This window comes from Lemur catta, chromosome 5, assembly GCF_020740605.2.
Source record: "Lemur catta isolate mLemCat1 chromosome 5, mLemCat1.pri, whole genome shotgun sequence".
Classification (NCBI taxonomy): domain Eukaryota; kingdom Metazoa; phylum Chordata; class Mammalia; order Primates; family Lemuridae; genus Lemur; species Lemur catta.
Window position 1 is genome coordinate 70,250,201 of NC_059132.1, and position 17,571 is coordinate 70,267,771.

Genomic DNA, 17,571 nt, shown 5'->3' on the forward strand with positions numbered 1-17,571 from the left:
TGTTCTATCCTCCCATTTTACACCTCATCCAGGGTTCACCTCTGGAGATTCTTCTCCCTCCCAGCAATCTCATGGCTACATGACAGCAGCCATGTCTGCCCAGCATGTCTGGCCAATATGCCCTTACCCCAGATTTAAGGGAAATATCTACTGTTGGGTCCAAATAGGAGCCGAGGTGCTCGGCTGGAATTTGGAATTGGGATTAAGACATTTCTGTTTGGCTGCTCTTTTGAGCAAGAGATAAACCTTGAAGCTGTTGGCAATTCCCATTTCCTATCACATGGAATGGGTAACAGAAAAAAAAAAGTCTATCTGTCCACCCAGAGAGAAGCAGGGATTGGGGGGGACTACTTCCCAGGTTCCATATGATCCTCCAGCCTCTGGCTTTCATAGGTGACTGAGGCCTTACCTGCCCGTGGGGTCCATAAACCAATCCCAAATCTGCATCTCATATTAATATTAAATTTTCCCATCTTACCTAAACTACCTGAAAAGGGTTTCTGTTATATATAATCAAAGGGGCCTTACTTAAAACTGTGAATAAAATCAGTGGGTCCCTTTCCTCTCCACTTGAGTTCAATTCAGAGATTAAACTCACCTTAAAACATCATTCTACCCAAGCTTTCCTGCTTCTAAGTATCTCATAGCTGAAGTTCTATCTTATTTAGGTGATACCCTGAACCCCATATCAATATGTACTTCAAATCTAGGGCCTGCTTGGATTCCTATACAAGAGGCAATTATAATTTATATGCCTCTCCAGGACTAGGCAGAAATAAATGAATATAAACCAGAAATAAATACAAATCCATCGGGTGAACACAGAAATTTAAAAAAACCAATAAACTTGTTTCAAATTAAGGTCTAAAACAAAGTTATATTTACCATGTTAGAGAAATTTAAATGTTTAATTTTTCATTAATGTTTCTGAATAACTCCAGCTTTCCAGCTACATACTTTTTTTTGGTGCAATTCATATTTTTAAATGGTATTCTTATTTGCTACTTCTGGGTTTGCCCAACTGTACATGGCACATTTTATATATGCATTCCCATGTAAACATGTGACTCTCCAAAGAAAGAAGAGGGCACATCTTTTTTTATCTCTTTGCATCTAACTGCTTCTCTTAAAGCACGAGAGACAAAGCAGATAAAATTTTGTGCCACTTTTGGTATTATGTCACATCTGCGATAACATATCTGTCCCATAAGTTTGCAAGGTGATTAGACATTGCAAAGCCAGAGTTTAAAGGTACACCTTGAATGTCTTACCTTCTCTAATATTACATATCCTCTGTACTGAACTATGAGATTTTAGCCTCCTTAAATGAAGACTTCTGGGAATTATCTTTGGCAACCATATGCTTAGCAGAAAAGTCTGATTATTTTGGCTGCCTTGTATCACATAGCAACAGGTAGTCGCAGACTTCCAGTGGTTTCCTCAGAGTGGGTTGCTTTCTTTATGGCAATCAATTTATTTGGCCCAGCTGTCAAGTACTCAACTTCCCAATTAACAACTGGAAATAGAACTTGAACCACAGGAAGGAAGAAAACTGAGATTTTTCTCAAACACACAGTTAAATGAAAAACTTAGCCTAGTCCCTAATTCATCTGTGTTTTTTCCATAAAACATAAATGTCAATTTGGAAAACAATATACCTACAGAGGTTTCTCCACATAGAAAAGTTTCACATGGTATTTGGCTAGGCCATGTGCCAAGCATCCCTCTTTAAGGAGTTAACATGAATTAATTTAAAATTGGAAATGAAGCAGCCAAAATTGTTGACTAGTTTCCTCTTATTATTTCAATGAAAAGACTGAAGAGATAGGTCACAGCTTCTAATCTCAAAGAAATAAGTAACAGAGGAGAAAACATCTTTTATTCCACAGCTTAGCGGTTCCTTGGGTCAAAACTGAAATAAGGAAAAGTATGCCCTATGCATTATCCTTGCATAACTCATTATCTCCACCCAACTCTTCCTGACCAAAAGGATTTTCCCCAGGATGACGAAAGACTATAACTGAAAATCAGCAGGCAGGAAGCAACAGGGACTCCTGTTCATGAGAATGCCCACAACAAGGCTTTAGGGGTATCAGCCGAGGTGAACATGCAGCAGCCCTGACTTGGTACACAGAAGCTTTGGGAAATGAGTTATGACTCTTGTTTATAGAGGGACAGAAATGATAATGAAAAAGGGAGTCTGAAGACACTAAGTCCTTTACTTGGATGTCTTTCAAGGCATGAGCACTGAAATTGTATACAACTTGAGGAAAGACAGCACATGAAGTTTTGTCTTAACATCTTCTTTCTTGCAAGAGCACTGACCTATCAGTGATTAGAAACTCTAATATCCACTTAAAACCTAATAAAGGGTGAGTCTTCTTTACCTTGTGGCTTAGGAATGAAAAGACACTTGTTTTTTAAGTTACATGCCTATTTTTAGGACTAACTTAGAAACTTCCTCTCCATTTACCTGACCACAGGCTGTTAGACTGTAGCAGTACTAAATTCTAAGTGCAAATCACTTAAACAGATTCCATCGTCCTGGATTACTTCTGACTGGACTATAGCATCTAAGGGTCAGGACTGTGATGCATATTTCTTTGACCTAAGTCTCTCACACACTAAATGCTGGGAAATTTTTTCTGGGCAAAAATGTAGTTGTCAGTCTTCAAAAAGTTTTTGTTTCCACATCACAAAACAAGGGCAGATGCCCTTTGGAAATATGACCACGTCATCCATTCAACTATTGTTGAACCCCACAGCTTATGTCCTCAAAGTCAACACACACATTCAGAAGGGCCGCTGCTGTCCACATAATATCATTAACTGTTTAGCCGTATTCTATTTGAGCGATCTCATTATTATCTAGGAAATGATTTCATACTTCAGTGTCGCAAATGGAGTCATCCAGAGGATTAAAGTAAAATATTTTCTTTAAAGAACACCTCTCCTGAAATCTCATTTTTGCACATTCTTTTTCGGTGCCACTCCAGCCTTCTGTGCTCACAATACTGGCTGCCCAGCAAACTCTAAACTAGAAATACTATACACTAGAATCTGACCATCAGGAGGGGCACAGGGGTCACTGTTGGACGAGAGTTCAAGTTACTGGAACACAAAAGCATATTCCATGGAGGAAGAATCAGAGCTGTGTGATCTCTTTGAATTGATCAGAAAAACAAAAGATGAATTACTCTGTCACTGAGATCTTTTCACACAAGAGGGAGGGTTCAAATATATGAAAATGTATTGGCTTGAACATCCTTTTTAAAAACTTTCAGCTTTCAGCAATCTCTTGCTAGACCTCTCATCTGTATAGGAGTTGCACCATCACTGCAAAGTTTAGGAAATGGGGTTATGATAAGGATGTAACGATTGCATTATGCTTTATCTATAACAAATCATGTTCCCCTGAAGTTCCAGTATGCTTTGAATTAACATCAAAGAAAAGAATTCTTAACCCCACCAACTGGCAAACACAGGAATTTCAACTGTTCTGATATAATGACTCTAAGTAAATCACTATTAATTTCTTACTTTCCAACCTACTAGTCAACCAGAAACACAGTCAGAATTGCTGATGAAATTACAGATCGCAGAGGAGTCTCTCTAATGCATTTCTTGCTTTCATCCTCCAAGCACAGCAAGTTCCAAACTAAAAACAGCTTTTGATTCATATTAGCATTTTAAATATAGTTTCTAAAAATTACCCTTAAGAGACAGTGAACTAAGGATGGGCTATGACTTGACAAGTATTAGTATTGATATAACTTTTCTTTCCATGTTCTGAAAGTCATACCTTTGAAAGACACTACATTTTTACCTGTTTTGGAAGGGATGGGACAGATAGGAGACAGGGTGAGAAAAAATCCAAAATACATGAATTTCAAATTATAGCCCATTTTTCCTACATTTAATAGGCCGGGATTACATTTAGACACTAGTAAAGAATTATTCAAGGGGTGGAGGAAGAGTAGTAAAAAAATTTTAATTAAAAATTAAAAAAAGAAGTATTCCTTCATCCTTAGAACAGATTATTACAACACTACATCATAAAATTCTCCATCCATAAAAATCTCTTGTTGCTAGTCTATTGGTAATTACTTCAGGTGCCATCACAACTGCTTAAGAAGTTCAAAAAATATTTGTAATGGTCCTTAAAAACTATAGTATCAATACACACAAACTTCAAGGTCCTCTGTTGGGAAAGAATAGACATTTTGATTAACCAGCAAAAGAGCTCTCAATGTCATTACAACCCATTTAAAATTATGGCCTGCCCTACATCATAGAAAGCAGTAGTGGTTTCCAAAAATTTGCAGTATTATTCGGGAAAAGGTTGTATTTAATAAGATGGGTACACAGCTAATATGCACAAACAAACTCATATATACAACACAGGAATTTAAGCCAACTAATCTGATCATTCCTTGAATTCAGTGCAATAATGTGATATTGCTGCCATTAGGTTAATTATAACCCATGCAGGAAGCAGTCCAGTTGGCATGCAAGCAAAATGATTAGAATGTGAATATTTAAGAATAAATCAAGTACCTGAGAGTTTCATGAGAAGTTCAGACGCTGCCTTGACTGACATATCCCGCCTGAGCACATTCCCCTTCCCTTCCTGGGACTTAAGTGTGTCCTCAGAGACGCTTGGGGCTGACACTTCAGATTCCGGGCTGAACACATAGCTGGACCGAGGCAAAGTGGTGCTTAGGGCCTCCTCCTCCTTAGGCTCCTCTTTCACTTTAAAATTAAGATTCATGGGCTCCTTCTGATTTGCAGCTGTCAAAAGAAACAAGGGATTATATATACATAAAAGGCCACTCCCCCTTTTAGCTGCCCCATACTTAATGAAGTAGGGAATGCACAATCACATTGTGCTAACAGCCAGAGGGACCACAACCTGACCAAAATAGGCTGGGCCCTGGGCACAAAAATACTATATACTCTACAAGCCTAGGACTCTGAATTCAGAGTGTGGGCTTCTGAACCTATAATATTTTAAGAAGTGTTGCCTCTACAAAATGTCTGGGCATTTTCTCTTTGGTTTCCCTAAATGTCTTCTTTCCTGTGTATGCCACTGCCTCTCTGACTTATTAGCACTCTCCCCACTTAATCCTATTATAGAATAATGCTTTCAGGCAATTATTCTGCCATAAAATATTGAATAAAAACATGAGTCAGTGGCAATACCCAAAGCAAAAACCTGGGGTGCGGTGGTAAGTTGAGGATGGAGAATGTGCCAAAGAGAAAATGCAGACTACAGATACACCACACTTGCCTTATTATAAGCCAACGCTACTGACCCATAAACGGTGGGGCATGTACTTGGCATTGTTCTTCTGGTCACAGTGAATAAATCCTTGTCTGCAGCTCAAGTCATCTCTGAGTTCAAAAGGGGCTGATTTTTCCTCAAGAAAACTTTCTATTTTAGAATAATTTTGGATTAACAGAGAAGCTGCAAAGATGGTTCAAAGAGTTCCCATATACTCTTCGCCCAGTATTCCTCAATGTTAACATCTTACATAACCATGGTTCATTGTCAGAATTAAGAAATTCACATTACCATGAGCTAAACTCTAGATTTTATTCAGATTCACCAGTTTTTCCACTACTGCCCTCTTTCCATTTTTAGCATGGTTCGTTGGTGTGAAGTGTGTGGTCAGGGTAGAATGAACTGGCCTATTATGGGATGGCTTCTGTGGCTCGGCTACCTACCCTGTACCAGGCCTTCCCCACTGGGCTACACACTACCCAGAAAAGACCAAGAAAGTAGAGACAATCACTCTCTTCCACCACTTCTCACTTTCACAGGCATCTCGCCCCCCTTTAAAGGTCCAGGTAGGAAGAACTATAGGTTGGTTATATTGGCTGTGCCTGTCTTTTGAGTAAGAGGATCTCATCCTAATATGGACTTTTTCGAAACACTTACTTGAATGAGCCTTAAGCCCATTCTATCTTAGTAAACAAAAAGATGAAAATAAATTCCCAAAGCAAATACCTAGCACCCCTCGCCCACTACCTATTCCAAGCCAATATACAAGCACAAAGTCCTTTCTGCCACCTCATGCCCTTCTAAGAATCTGCATTCTGGAATCACATGTTCACATAGACAAGCATATTTGGAAACTGGACCCCAGAGGGCTAAAGTAACATTTGGAAGTTTCACTACCAGAAAGATGCAGAGCTGGAACCAGAACCCAGGTCCATGAGCTGCCACCTGTGTCCCTTACCTGCCTCCACACCACTCCACCACTTCTGGCCCTGTGTTATCACAAAACTTGAATGTAATGTGACCTTCAAATCTGTGCTCAAATACCATCCTGTTCAAATTGCAACCCCCACCCCTACAGTACTCCCAATCCCTCTTACCCTGATGTAATTCTCTGTTTTTCCCCCCAAAATACTTTATCACCTAATAACGGACTGTTATGGACTGAACTGTTCATATGTTGAAGCCCTAACTTGTCAATGTAAATATATTTGGAGTTAGGCTCTTTAAGGGGTAATTAAAGCCAATGTGACTGGTTACATTGAAGAACCAGAAGAATAAGAGGGGTGCATGTGCAGAGAGGAAAGGCCATGTGTGGACACAGTGAGGAGGAGGCCACCTGTAAGCCAAGGACAGAGGGCCTAAAAGACTAATCACATACAAGTTTTTTATTTATTATGTTAACCATTTATGGTCTGTTCCCTCGACTCAAAGGAAGGCTTCATGAAGGCAATAATCTTTGTTTTAATGCTGATGTATCTCAAGTGGCTAGAACAATGCCTAGAACATAGTAGGTGCTCAATATATATTTGTTGCATGAATAAAATATGTTGGCTCAAAATTCCAATACTACCTGTGGTTGACAAAAACTAAGAACTCCAAAAAAAAAAAAAAACTAAGAACTCCAAAATACCCCACCCAAAAGTGATCAGAAATGCTTTCCTTGGATCTAATCATTAGATTGGGGATAAGACCTTTGAGATAAAAGCTTTGCTACCTAGAGCACAGTGCTTACTGAAATGTCTGAATAATCACTTGGATTCTAGAGCTACTAAAGGATGAGCCCAGAAAAATCTCAAAGAAAGTGCTTAAAATCTAGTCCTTTGGGGATAATGCCATAGGAATCTGAACTAAAAAGGGAACAATGACAGGCTCCAGAGCAATCCTTAAGTAAGTATTTCTGACCTCTATGAGAAAGGTTGCTCCTAAGAGGACTTTGTTTATTTAGCACACTTCTCCCCTTTGCTCCTCTCAGCCACTTCCTGTGGGTTTGTCACCTTCTTAAACTTGCTCTCTCCCTTCCAGAACCCTTTGTAAAATCCTTTTCCAAGAGAATCCTAGTTCCTTACAATAGAGTAATTAAATAGTGTGTGTTTATTAAGTCTGTGACTTTGATTCTTTGGGAAGGAATAATTAAAGTGAATCATCATGTATTTTAAAAATGCTTCAGTGTTGTATATTTTATTTAAAAATATTTGAAAATTCTAAGATGAGGTTAGGAAAGAGATAAGAAACTACTGAGTCCCTAGAAGCAAATTCCAACTTCTAACAAAGACAAGCAGATGCTCTCTGAACATGTAAGTGGTTTCTTGAAGAATTAATCAGAATATATGCTCCATGAGACTTAAGAAAAAAAGACATTTAGCATTGTTAGCAACAATCTGGATTTAACAGGACTTCAATAAGACACTTAAAAAACAATAGGCAAGCTGTACATTGCTGGATTATAAATTTGCAAGGCACTACATACCTGGTTTTCATTCTGACAATATCAAGAATGGCATAAAACTGTTATGTCCTGGGGAAGTGTAAATATAGCTAATGACACATCAGAAAAACATGTGGAAAACACTCATTTGCCCAAGGTTTAATTTCCCAAACATTTGGGTCTGAATAGAAGATGTAAAAATAGGAATATGAAGCCTAACCTGCTTTTTTTCAATTACCAAAAATATTTACATTAAGAACAGTACATAAAGCCTATATTTTAAAATTAATATGACTGAATAATTACCATCTTTTTAATTATCCCACTTTAAAAAAAAACCCACATGTGCAGAGAAAAGTGGAATGAAAGATTTCTTTTTCTTTTGAGAAATTGCTAAGAGAAAAGCAACAATTTATGACTTTTTAACACTACACAGTCTTTACTTCATTCCTACTACTAACACAAAAAGATTTGTGCACATATGGAACTCAGCTTGCAAAGGACTTTCACAGCACCTGTCCTGACTTCTGTTTATGTGTCACGAAGCTTCCAGTTACTCCACTTTCAATGCAGTGAGGAAGCCCCACTAACCAAGGGGTTCCTTCTTTCACTGTTTGTTCCAAACATTTTAGGACATGAGCCACTCTGATTATAAATTATGTATATCTCTCAATCCACATACTTGATGGAGTTGGACTGCCATTCAAAGGAAACAAATCAGCTTTTTTTACGATTTAAAAAGGATTCAAGATAAAGGTGAATGCAGGAAAGGAATCGGAAAGTTGCTAGGATAAAATGATTCCAATTTTCCTATTCTAATAGGCACACATTAATGAGTTGCAAAAGTAAACCCCCTCTTTACAGCAAAGTGTCATCAGTTCACATCAAATTCTTTCTCAACCCCCCATCCCACCAGGAAAATTCTATATAACTTCCTTAAAGATGATGATTTGTTTTAACGACACATACAACTAGCATCTAAATAATTACACAGGGATTGAGCCTTCCAACGACCACAAGAGATAGGTGTTATTAGTTATCTTCATTTTACAGGTGAGGAAACTAAGGTCTCAAGAGGATAACAAACTGACACCCCCAAATCACAGAGCTAATACACGGAGACACTACGCTTCAGAGCTTCCAAGCCCTTTCCTTTCTCTCCAGGTCACCCAGGTGCCTTTTAAGAAGGACACTAACCTAAGCAGCTGGACTATGGGCTTTGGAAAGTAAGTGATGTGAAGTGAACTAAGCATTGTTAATGAGAAAAAGAAGGCTGGGTGTCATTTGATGGGAAGGTATGCAGGAAGGAATCTGGTAAAGATTTGACTGAGAGGATGAAAGAGAAGGAACGGACTACAACGTGAATGCTTCTGTTCTGCCCTGTTGGTTCCCTCTGGTGAAGGAAAATGACACCTTTCCTTCAGATTAATGAGACAGAGTACTCTTTCAGTTCAGAGTAAGGCAATTTTGTAAATGCTGAACAGCTCCATGAAAAAGCAAGGCCATTGAGAATTTTATTTACTACTTCACCCTAAAACAGAGCCAAAGACTCTTGAACCTGAAAGGGATCACAGATCAATGATTTTCAAACAGTGTTACAAGGAATCCTAGGATTTGATTCAGGGGTTCCAATAAATATTTGTTCAAGTTTAAGTTTGTAAAATTATTTTTAGTAATTTTAGATGATATATAAAATGTCAACACATTTCATTGAGTTTTGAGTAGCCCTTGTAATGCAGTTTTTTCCTGCTATCATAGGAGTGCCAGAGTTCTACTAAAATATCATTAATAAGGAAGTGATTGGCTTTGTACCAATCTTTCAAAAAATTCAGGCTTGTGTATGTGTCCATGTAAACTGTACAATTATGGTACTGCTATCGTCTGTCAGTGTTTCTCAACCTGAGCACCACTGGCAATATGGACTGGAACTTTGCTGGGAGGAGTTGTAGGTGTGGGGAAGCTGCCTGACACACTGTAGGATGTTTAGCAGCATCCCCAACTTGTATCCACTAGATGCCAGTAGCATCTCCCAGTTGTGAAAACAAAAAATTTCTCCAGACATTGTCAACTGTCCCCTGGGTACTCCTCCCTTAAATTAAATGGCAGGGCAGGTCCAAATGTATCTGCTTTGGTACAGTTTCTGACCATAGCTACCAGATAGGCAGACAGGCAGATAGATGTAGATATATAGATATATCTGGATCTGTCATTTATTGAGCACGTAACATGGGCCAGGAAATACACTAATGTGGAAATACACTACCTGGATTAATTTATCTGATCCTCACAACCACCCTTTGAGGTAGGTACTGGTATTATCCCCATTTGGTAGATAAGGAATCTGAGACCTAAAGAGATTAAATACATTTCCCAAATAACAGTTAACTGGGTAATAGCCAAGTAGTTAGTATGGAATTGCAGATGGCTTTAGTGCATATTGTGAGTTTTGAATACTTCTCATCTGTCATTTATTATAAAGAATGAGGGCAGTTGCTAAATGTTGTCAACTTTGAAGTGAAAACTTGTATTACCATACTCTTCTTTAATTGAAGGGATCCAGAGATTACCAAATGGGTTGTTAAAAATCTGTTCCCATTTGCTACAACTTCCCTGTGTGAAATAGTATTTGTATTTTTTCAAACTGCAATCAGCAAAATAAATTTAGAAATATACTGGATGATAGCATTGCTATGAAGACTAACCCTTTATAACACTAGAGTGTCATACTTTGTGCTTGTTAAATAGCAACTTCTTTTTCTAATTGCTTGGCTTTTAAAATAAAAATGTAAATGTAACAAATGAGAACTTAAAAAATAAACTTATATTAAAAAATACATCTTACATGTGTTTTATATATTGAATCTACACTTAAGATTTTATTTGAAAAAATGGACTCAAAACAAAATGAAAACCACTACTGTTTTCCACTCCCTGATTTTACAATAAGAAAACACAGGCTCAGAGAATGATACAATCTTTTTAAAACCACACAGCCTGTTAATGACAGAACCAGAATCAGAGCCTATCTTTCCAGACTATAAGCCAATGCTATTCTATCTACCCAGTTCCCTTGGTAAGGAGTATGTAAGCACGTATAAACAGGCTGGGACCTGGGATTTTTCAACAATTTGAGGTGCTTTGGGTGAAAAAAATAAATTGCCTTCTGAAATCACAAGAAAAGCTAAGATTTAATTAAATAATAATAACAGTTGAGTATTACTTTTAAATGTTAAGTGTATTATATTCAAATGGAATGTTTAAAACTTACTAAATATTCTTAAATCTTGCTCTTTAATTTGCCTTAAATCGTTTTATTAGTGGTTCCTGAAATTTTAACTATTTCATATTTCTCATTAATCCCCACCTGAGCTAGTCCTTGGCCGCACTTCAGGATCTATGTACCCAAACCCCAACTGCAAAGGTCCCCTGTGACAGCCACCAATATAGATGGTGACAAAGGGGTAACCTCAGTTAGTGGTGCCTCAAGAACTCTAAAATAAATAAATAAGGTTTTTCTCCACGAACTAAACTACTAAAACCAATACATAATGAGCAAAAGTAGCCATCTGCAGTAATCCACTTAACAGACAGGATATCTGCCTTGTCAAAAGCAGGAAGGACAAGTCCTGGAAAACCGATCAAGCCTTGAGTAAATGTGAAGCGAAAGCTCTATTTTAAATTTGTACTATTAATACATCCAAAAAATGAAATGTATGAACAGCAATGAAGTGATTTGCATGGAGACTACAAGAAAGAAAATCTAAAGATTGGATAATGTATTTCCAAGGCTTTTCAGGGAAGTTGGTGACCACCTTCCCCAAATGACATCCCCTCTTGACATTTTAAATGAATATACTGATAATCTGTAATATTAATATGCTTACAGATCGGTTTGTAAATGATTTTTGTCATTGTGGATTATTACACAGAGGGTCTGAAGAACTCTGGGCTGTGGGAGACTATGAAATGACCACAGTGATTGCCCCCTGAAGGCCCACCCTTTGCAATGTGACTTCCCAGGAGGCAAAAGATACATATGGAGCTCCCTGCTTCAAACTACCAGATCCCTGGAACAGCATGAGTGAAGACAGAAAAACAGAAATGAGAAGCATATGTCCATGAGCTGGTGAAGACTATGAACAGTTTTCTTGGGAGAAGTAGGGAGATGGGTTACTCAGTAGAAAGTAGGCAGCCAGACAGGGACATAACCTAATGTAAGACATACTGGAAGAGTCCATCAGAAATGCTGGGTCTTGGGGGTCGGGGGTGGCCTGGGGTGGGGAAAGGCACAAGGGAGACAGCTAGAGGGGCAAGCTGTCTAGGTGTGAGGCTGCATGTGAAGGAATGGATTGTAGATAATTTTGAAGACACAAAAGATTTAACCAGATTAGAGACTGAAAGTGCATGTGTTAGAAATGATGCCATGATTTGAAGCCAAGGAAAATAAACAGTGAAGCAGACAGAGGTCAAAAGACAGTTTGCTCAACTGAGAAAAAAAAATTAGGTAATAGCTAATTAAGTGGTCATGAGCCAAGCCTGTGCAGTTAAGCGGAGCTGAATCTTTGCTCTGTCCCTCATAGCTGAAACCTTTAAGTCTCAGCTTCCTCATCTATAAAATAGGTTTAATATTATTGGCCCTATAGGGCTGTGGTGAGGCTTAAATGAGAAATCACACCAAGTGGTTGGCACAGTGCCTGACTCCCTGTAAGCACATTTGATTAATTATAGCTCTTATAATAGTAGTAGTAGAAGTAGTAACAATAATAGCAACAGTAGTAAAAAGAAGAAAGTGGACTTCTGCGAGAAGGAAGAGAATAGCCTAGCTTTGTTTTTTACGGAAGCAATGGGCTTTGATAAATTTTCCCAAGGGTCTATCATGATAAAAAATTATTCTGATGGCAATTCTAGAACTAGGTACACTGTATCCAGCCCAGTAAAGAAAGAAAAATCTGGATTCCAGACATGACCTTTTTACAGTTATTTACCCTAAGTCCTGGTTTTCTTATCTACATGTTCATTATAACATATTTGGAAATACACTACACAATGTAAAGCTCTACAGAAATGTAAGTTGGTCTTTATTGTTACTACTCATATTAAATAATTCCTGAGGAGCTTAAAAGTATTAATACAACTTCTAAAGATGTCTGACATACAACATTCAGAGAGTGGCTCGCATGCTGGAGACTCTGGCTAATTCCACAACAAATAAGAAAGGCAGAGAACAGAGCCAAGTTCCTGCTGCTTCTTTACTCAGTAATTTGGGGTATAGGTAGCCTGGGGAAGGGAATGCTGGAACCACACTGCCTTGATTAGAACCCCAGTTCTGCCACTTACTAATCTGGGCTAGACTTTTAACCTCTCAGTTTCTTAGTTTCCTCATCTGTAAAATGGAAATATTAATACTACCTACCTCTGGGGTTGTTATGAGGTTCAAGAGTGAAATGGCACAGAGTAAACACTACATAAAGTAAAAATAATAATCAATAAGTAAATAGCATAAGGTCTCCATCCGTGCAAGTTTCAACACCTGTGTTTCTAAGTCACCCAGGGCTCACTTACTTATAATTGCACCTGCCCCCTTCTATGACTCCGATCGGTCCTTGTCTCATAGAATAGCAAGTCACTGAAAATCAGCAGAGTCACATTCTCCCTCTCATATGAATCACCAAGCTCAATAAAGTCCAGGATTTCAAAAGGGCATTCAGGCTGCCTGCATTTTAAGGTCCCTAATGCAGCTGCTCACATAAGGAATTTTAGTCACATGATCAGTGAGTGCCCATCATGAGAAAAGCGAGGTAGGGTTAAAAAGAAGGACCAAACCGAAGATGCAAAGGGAGCTGTCAAAAATAAACCAACTGGGGACAGCACACTCACATGTGGGGAGTAGAAGAGTACCCTGGCTGCTGTAACTGCAGTCTTAGGGTATGAGTGACACAAGGATGGCATTTACTTGGAAGAAGGCTCATTTGTTAAGATGTTTTACAGAAAGCGAATCAGAGTCACCAGGCAATGTGGACAACTTGGTTCAATGGGCATCTCCCACATCTCCTTCTCCAGCGGCACAAACAAAGGTAAAACAAGATAGGGAGCTGCCACTTATACATAAACTGCATTGTAATTACAGATGCATAAAATTATGAAAAATAGATGGAAGTTGCAGAACAAAGGCCTATGGGACACTACAAGATGAGACACAAATAAGTTAACCAACACCTTTCATTTATGCGTGAAAACCTTTGCTAGTCTATGGCTGAATTACTGATAAGTCAGAAACCATTTAGCTTGTATCCATTTCTTGACAAACTTTTTCTCTGTGAGGATAAAAGTAAGTCGCTGCTTTAAAAAGTCCATCTCTCCTAGTTAAAATTATTTTGGTCTCAAATTTTATGAAATTAATATAATGTGGGAGACAGCACAAAAATTTTTGCTGGTTTCCAAAGTAAAAATAGTTGAAATGACATATCTTTTATTTTGGAAAACCAGGGACAAAAAGATATTCCCAGCCAACAAGTGAGGTGCCAAGTTTCTGTCAACCGCTTGGTTATAATTTGGAGAGTTAGAATTAAATTTTATATCTTGAAAAGTGTAGTTTTCAGAAAAAGAAATGATGTAAGGCTGTTGCAGACTACTTTTAATCAACCTTCTAATGATGACACTGCCAGCTCCTTGATGCTCTGGATTGAGCCTTGAGACTAACTGGAGAAATTCTCCTGTCATGAGGTCCCACAAGGAAAAACACAGGGCTCCATGAACACGACTCACCCCAGGCCTCTCCTTCATGTCAATTTTGACCTATGGTGAAAGCCATCTCATACCACTATGCCCCTTTTCATGGTCTGGGATGGAAAGCAAACGAAGAAAACTGTACTGAAGAAAATCATTGCTGTGCTGAAAAAAACTGTTCCGTGTATGAAGTTTACATTCTACGTCAGTGATCCTTAGTCCTGCTACATATTAGAATCATTTGAGGATTTTAAAGAAAATATCAATGTCTAGGGCCTATCCCAGACCACTTAAATCATCATTCCAGGGCCCTGGCATTTTTTAAAAGCTCCCCCAGGTAAATCTAACATGCAGCTGAGGTTAAGAACTGCTCCTGGCTATGGGCAACAAGGCACAGAATCAGCAGGAATTACAGCTTTCCACCGCCGGGTGGGCGCCTCTCGCCTGAACACCCCCAGTCACGTGACTGCTAGATCACTTGCCCAGACATGTAATGATCTGCTATGTCTTCTGGCTTCCAGAAGCCAGAAGGATCTATGCAAAAATGTAGGGCTGTACCCACTCAGGCCTGCCTCACAGGTCGAAACCCTGGGCAAAATCTACAAAGGTCTTTTTTCTATCAGCCCAAAAAGCCAGCAGTAGGGGCCGCCCATATCCTCTCTAAATCAACAATGATGCTGAGCCCAGGAAGCCTCAGTACTAGGGAGCAATGTTAATCTTGAAGGACCGAGGAATGTTAAGTGTGGCCTCAGTAAGAAGAATAGTTGATGGTTTGGAGAAGGCATTTTATTTCACAACCATGCGCACTAAGAAACCTCCAAATGGATGGCGGTGGGAGGAGGATGGAAAGCCAATTTAAAACAGCATTCTACCCAGTGACTTTTAATCCCACTGGGTTCCATTCAGTCATCTTTATGCTTAGTTTTAATCCAAGGAGCAAGAAAGACTCCCCTTAATAACCAGGCAAGAAAGCATCAAGTGTTTTCTCTCTCTCTTTTGGAAACAAGTAGGTGTCTCCACGCTTGAATTTGTCACTGTGCTCCAGTTTTGCAGACAGTGATCTGGCTGGCACAAAGACTCACAGACTCGGTGCCCACAAACAGCTGCACCCTACAGTACCAGCAGGTGCACGGATAGAGCTCAGTGAAAAAATCCAGTGCAAGAACAATGGCGCCGTTATGACGCCAAGGGACAAGTCCCAAGGCTAACCACTACTGCACTATATTTGACGACGGGAAAAGCCAGAAACTCAGGCACAGCTCCCTGGGATTTGGCCTTTTTGTCCCTGAATCATATCCACAGACACAGCCAGGTAAAGCACCATAGTGAGAGCTGCTATCAATTCCATGGCTGGACCAACCAGAGAGTTAGTAGAATTTTTTTAAAAAAGCAAAAATCCCTCCAGAAAATGTATTCCTTTCCTTTTAACGTATCTTCCCCTCTCCTGGGCTGCATTGCCACAGTCACCAAGTTTACATTTACATCCAAATATGCACACACACAAAAAAATTACTGATGCATCTCACTCCCTGGTGACTTTATAACAGGTTGCTAGGTAACAGTGCATACAAGTCAGGTTTCAGGACCTCCAGTAAGCCACCATAAAATAGCTGCATGGGCCTTTTGCATAAATAGTGTGCATTTGTTATCTGTTTTCTTATGCCAATTGATCAGTCAGTAAATATTCTGACTGCCAAACCATAAACAACCTCCCATCAACAGCTAACTGAAAAAACAGATCACAGTATAAGGTTTTGGTGTACAGTTCTTCACCCAAACCCACTAACTGGCTTCTCTCCTCATGTCTCTGCTGTTTGCAATGCTGGCTCTAAGCAGCTGAGGCCTTCTCTTATGCTCCCTGAGATTGGGACTGGAGCTAATTACAGCCTGATGTGGGCACTGAAAGCTGAGCCCAGCAGGCGTAGTGTATCATACACCTGCGTTTTTTCTAAAAACCAAACCTTCCCTCCTCCTAACTCACCTTCCTCCCTGGAGCCCTGGAGTAAAGGGAGTAACACCTTACTAAGAGTTATTCACCCTCACTTAGTTTGCCCCAGTCTGTTAAGTCGGGAAATGTTCCCTTTTCTCAGCTAGGCTAAGTGAAGTTTGCATTTGCATTCCTTCCCTTGGGATTGCACTGTAAGAGCCCAGAAAAGCAGCCCCCCTTGCTATCATATTGGTAGGAGAGACCACCAAGGAAAAACCAAAATTCCCCTGGAGACAAAATCCTAAGGATCAGGGCAACAAAAGAAAAACTGAAAACATGCATTTTCTCTACATTTTCAAAAATTTTTAAACATAAAACTCAAAATGTCTAAAAATCACATTTTCCCCTAGATTGGGATGGAAGAGGGATAAGGTGGGGGTGGGGGTGCTGGCAGGTAAAGGAGTAGAGAACCCACTGTTCTTCAGTGCTGCTGTCAGATGCATTTTAATTCCTGTGACTTGGCCATTTCCAGCATAGGACTTCCTCATTCCCACTGCAGGTCAGTGTGCTTCACCGTAACATTCCTTGCTCTCTTTTCCTCCTGAGCTCATTTCTGAGACGCCTCATTTTCCATTCCCTATCTTCCCTCATTTCTTCCAACTAGTGTCTCTCACACCTGAGGGGCAAAGACATGGGGGACATTCCAAAAGATCCCACTGAAGTGCCACAGAGCAAAGGGACTTCAGAGTGAAGCTGATCCTCTAATTCACCTGGCAATGACATTTAGTGAAATGCAACTCACAGTCCATTTAAAGGAGGCGGTGACCAATTATTCCCCATTTAAAAGGGTATTGTCAATCTCCAAAGAGCTGAAATGGCATTTGGAAATCATCCTGGGGACTGCCATCTTCACTGAAAGACAGAACCAATTCTAAACCGACCTTTCCCCACCCTCTACATCTCCTTTAAAATTTTAAATCATGCTTTTAAAAATGTAATGAGTAGCAGCACAATCCCACATGTCTTATCATTCCGAAAGAGTCAGGAAAAACAGTGCTCCCTAATGTCTTCACACTCCTGTTCAACATCACACCTTCAATCAAAGACAGTGGGAAAAAATGACAAAAACAAAAAGAAACGTCATGTATAATTTGATGGTAATGGAAAGTAATGTCAATTGATAAGAACACATTTTTATCAGATTTTTAT

The 17,571-nt window shown here is 39.3% G+C and overlaps 1 protein-coding gene across 1 annotated transcript in view; it reads right to left on the bottom strand.

Annotated features, from left to right (window-relative positions):
• Window positions 1-17,571, bottom strand: part of ZNF827 (zinc finger protein 827) — a 162,733-nt gene that overhangs the window by 93,123 nt on the left and 52,039 nt on the right. Inside the window, exon 5 of the mRNA XM_045552080.1 lies at window positions 4,558-4,791. Within this exon, the coding sequence (XP_045408036.1) occupies window positions 4,558-4,791 (234 nt within the window). The remainder of the gene's footprint in view (window positions 1-4,557; window positions 4,792-17,571) is intronic.